This window comes from Echinococcus granulosus, assembly GCF_000524195.1.
Source record: "Echinococcus granulosus chromosome Unknown EG_S00014, whole genome shotgun sequence".
Classification (NCBI taxonomy): Eukaryota; Metazoa; Platyhelminthes; class Cestoda; order Cyclophyllidea; family Taeniidae; genus Echinococcus; species Echinococcus granulosus.
The window spans coordinates 242,492-246,634 of NW_020170394.1; the positions used below are offsets into that span (position 1 = coordinate 242,492).

At 38.9% G+C, this 4,143-nt stretch overlaps 1 protein-coding gene across 1 annotated transcript; it reads left to right on the forward strand. All coding sequences in view use genetic code 11, as the record gives it.

The window, feature by feature from the left end:
- Positions 1-1,269: 1,269 nt before the first annotated feature.
- EGR_02903 (ER degradation-enhancing alpha-mannosidase-like protein) lies at positions 1,270-4,080 on the forward strand (the record flags this gene model as incomplete). The annotated part of the gene is made up of 6 exons (XM_024492152.1): positions 1,270-1,339; positions 1,640-1,938; positions 2,505-2,721; positions 3,375-3,466; positions 3,804-4,013; positions 4,054-4,080. 6 exons carry the CDS (start codon positions 1,270-1,272, stop codon positions 4,078-4,080), a joined length of 915 nt encoding a protein of 304 aa, XP_024353347.1.
- Between the last annotated feature and the right edge of the window lie 63 nt (positions 4,081-4,143).

Sequence of the window (4,143 nt, forward strand, 5' to 3'; positions counted from 1 at the left end):
AAACCAACTGGGCATGTCTAGGAACGCTAGGAATCGGGAAGCGGAGACCGAGGAGCCTCGCTCCACACTAAGGTCTATTAAATATATTACGGTGGATAAGCGATTAGGGTAAAAGAGAAAAGTGGCCAATATTTAGGGAGATGGGGGGAAGAGTTTGGCGGCCCTTTTCGAATAAGAAGTTGGCAACGGAGGTAAAAATCTTGCCAATATGAAACACACTGAAAATAAGGCAGGCAGTCAACTCGATTCGTCTCAATACAAAGAAACGAACAAACAAGTGGCATTGAAAGCACCAAATTAATGCCCAATTTTTAAGGAATCTAGGTATTAGTCATGAAGGACTGTCTTGCGAAAACCTAAATCTAAAATAAGAAAGGCGTGTACCAGTAATGGTTCGTTAATCTAACGCTTGACTTATAAGAATACACTACATCGCGACGATACCTCAAAAGAAAATACCCAGTTAAAATTCCAGCGGTAAGGTGCACAGTTAAGCGATTATCTGAAGAAGTCTAGCTGGTCTGTATTTTGCATAATTTTGATGTGTACATTCGATTTGTTATAATTTTGTGCTTGAAAGCGATGGGTGCCGATTAACACGTTTTATTGGCGGTACTATGCTTTCGTGTGTCTCCTGAGTTTTCCATGTTTTAGTATGTGGTTGCAATTTCTTTCATATTTTATTATAGATTTAAGCATTTTTTCACGCTTAATTGCTCCAAGTCTCTGCCCTGCACATATTTACTGCAACTTCTAACAGTCAGATATTAAGGAAACTAAGGCCGCCTTGATCCTTTTTGTAAATATGGTGATATATTAGTACTGTTTTGAATAGAGTTGAAATTTCCAGCATTTAAGACTGTAAGGATCCAAAATGTTCTAGGCTGCCTTACTAACTGCCTTCTCAGAAGAGTTGAATGCTTGTAGCAACGCTGTTATCGTTTACTCTAAATCTCATTTAATGCATTGTGCCCGTCTTGATTTTCACAATGGTGGGGTGATTAATTATAACTATTGAACGAAGGTCGAACAACCTAGTTAGTCACTTTGTAGTGGGGACATCGATTTGAGTTATTCTTCTTATTTTGTTACGTTAGTAAATTCCAAAGTTTCTGCTGGAGATAATGTCCGTTATCTTGGAAACACTCACATGCATGATTTAGAGATATTCCAACCTCTAGCTCTTGGTAATTATAATATACCAATTATGCCGTCCTTTGTGGTATGCTCTTTAAACTCAACGGTAAAGTTGTCTCGCTTTGCCCTAAAATGCTACTCCTCCCTATTCAAACTTGGGATCGGAAATTGACCACTGTTTGGTTCGCGTTGATGCACGAGGGTGATCCATTTTTGCTTTCCATATAATCCATTTTTCATCTCCAATAATATTCAGCCTTGACGTTAGAATACCCCTTCGATACAACTGATTTACATAAATTATTTGCTGATAACCTGGTTAAGCATTCACCAATGCATTGTAATTGTTTTTGCGACGAGTGCATGTGAATGTATGTACCTTTACCACTTGTGGTATTGATGTATTCTGTTGGTCGATTTCGGAGAACATTTTGGAATTCATGGAACTAGGTACTTTTCTTTTATCTCACTACATTTTTGTATTTTCACATCCTTCATTTAGAGACTTTCTTCACCATGCTGCCCCCATTCCTTTTGATGTTTTTACAACTGGTCAGAAGTATACAGCCGGCAATTTCTGTCAGTCCCTCCACCGAATCTGAGAAAATGCTTCTGAAAATTCGGGAAATGTTCGATTTTGGGTATAGCAATTATATGAAATATGCGTATCCCGAAGATGAGCTTGATCCAATTCACTGCCGTGGTAGAGGACCCGACCTCACTGATCGAAACAACATCAACATCAATGACGCGCTGGGTGATTATCAGCTCACACTAGTAGATTCTCTCGATTCTCTTGCTGTTAGTTTTTTTAGACTCCCTAACTTATTTCATCTAGGTGTTCGGTAACACGACAGAATTCAAACGGACTGTTAAGTTAGTTGCGGCTACATTGTCTTTCAATAAGCAATCTGTGGTACAAATATTTGAAGCGAATATAAGGTTTGTGATCATTCAATGTGACTCCTCTATCATGAAGGATATTAGGAGGACTGTTATCTGCCCATCTATTAATTACTGATCCGCACAAGAGATTCAGAGATCTGCGGCCAGATAATTACAACAATGAATTACTTAAACTTGCTCGAAATCTGTGTGACAGGCTTTTAATGGCGTTTAAAGTAAGTTGATCATTGGTATTTTAATTAAAGTTAATTATGTTTATTGATACATTTTAATATGTGGCTATTTTCATGGATTAACTGCTTGACCTTAGTTATTACTGGTTTTATATGCCACATATTCTGGTAGTTTTGAGTCATTTTAATAAGAGCTAGTAGATTTTTATCTCCGTGCCGGTAAATCCGTCATTCAATATTGTTAAAGGCCCTATTTACAGCTTCTTTAATTTATGTTTTCTTCAAAAGGGAACGCCTACCGGTATTCCTTTTCCTAGGATACATCTGGGCTGGCGATCAGTTGAGACGCTGGGCAGGGAGGATTCCTGCCTAGCTGGTGCCGGCACTCTCCTTTTAGAAATGGGGACCCTTAGTTTGCTTTTGCAGGACCCACAGTATGCCACTCTGGCGCGCAACGTCGTCCTTAGACTGTGGAACTATCGCTCACCCGATACGGGTCTCCTCGGTGCGTCTGATGCTTCACAGGGAAAAATGTTTTTTTTTTGTAAATAAATCCGCTGGATTGAATTTACTGGTTAGTCTTCCTCTAGTTTCTCCTCCAATTCAAATTGACACCATATTACTTATTAATCTGTAGTGTGAAAACGTTAAGTAGTTCAACGAATGTCTGTCTGACCACACCATCTGATTTTTTTACCTTAAACACACCCAAAGTTGGAGTGCTTCCTAATCTTTTTTTCCGAACTTTTTTGGAGATCTGTTTTCTGACAATACTGCCCTTACCACCTATAATAAATCAAAAAACCCGTTTGTGGTCTTTATTCTCAAAACCTTTCTATGTGGTGAGTTAGTATTCAAGTGATCGGATGTTTTGATGCCTTTGCTTACGCAAAATCACTCCTTTTTATGCTCACATATTCAGTAGACGAAGGCAATCAGCTAATTTGCACGTACATATTCTATCTACGAAATAATAATTTTGGTTTTATCTCCAAAATTTCTATCACCTTTGTATAAGAACCTGCCGTTCTGTTTCATAGCGTTACTTCGGTCGTGAATGGCAAAAGCTACTTTTTAAATATTTTTCATATGCGTAGTCAGCAGTGCCTCTGAATGTGCACTTTTCTAGCCTAATGCAGGATGCTTACCAACTTTTAGGCACCGATATCAACATATACACGGGTGAGTGGATAAATTCAATGTCAGGCGTAGGTGCTGGTCAAGACTCTTTCTATGAATATCTTCTAAAGGTTAGTAGCGGCTCTCGCAATTTTTTCTTTAGCCGAAATGTGTATGCCTAATAGATTTCTTTTCATCTTGTCATAGTCCCTGCTTATTTAAAATTAAATTGCCCAATTATTCCAGAGTAACCATCCGTACACTCCATTCTCACTGCTTCTACTTTGTGCTTCCTTATATCCTGACTAGGTTATCATTTGTCTCTTCGGATTGTATGGAGGTATTATCACCACTAGATTATTAGTTTAAGTATGTTAAGCCGTCAATATGATCAGCACGCGTGATCTGCAGTTCCCTCACGTCTATATAATGTCCTACCACTGAATAAACTACGATTTTATTCCTTAGAGTGGGATTCTTTTTGATGACTCCGAACTGATCCAAATGTTTGAAGAATCTCTAAGAAATTTGCGCCGTAGGTTGTGTGGAGCTTCTTCTGTGCATCACTGTGCGTGTCCTGAAGGCCATCCTCCGGTCTATTGGAATACCGACATGTTTACAGGAGAAGTGGTTAATACCTGGGTCGATACGCTGCAATCCGTCTGGCCTGGAATACTCGTAAGTATGACCCTGCATTTATTTTTCACCTTCACATTAGATGTCCAAAAATATGAGGCTGGTCTGAGCGTACGTTGTTGTTTATGTTCCAAACTAATTCACTTTGGCATCTTCTGATAATATCCGTGTC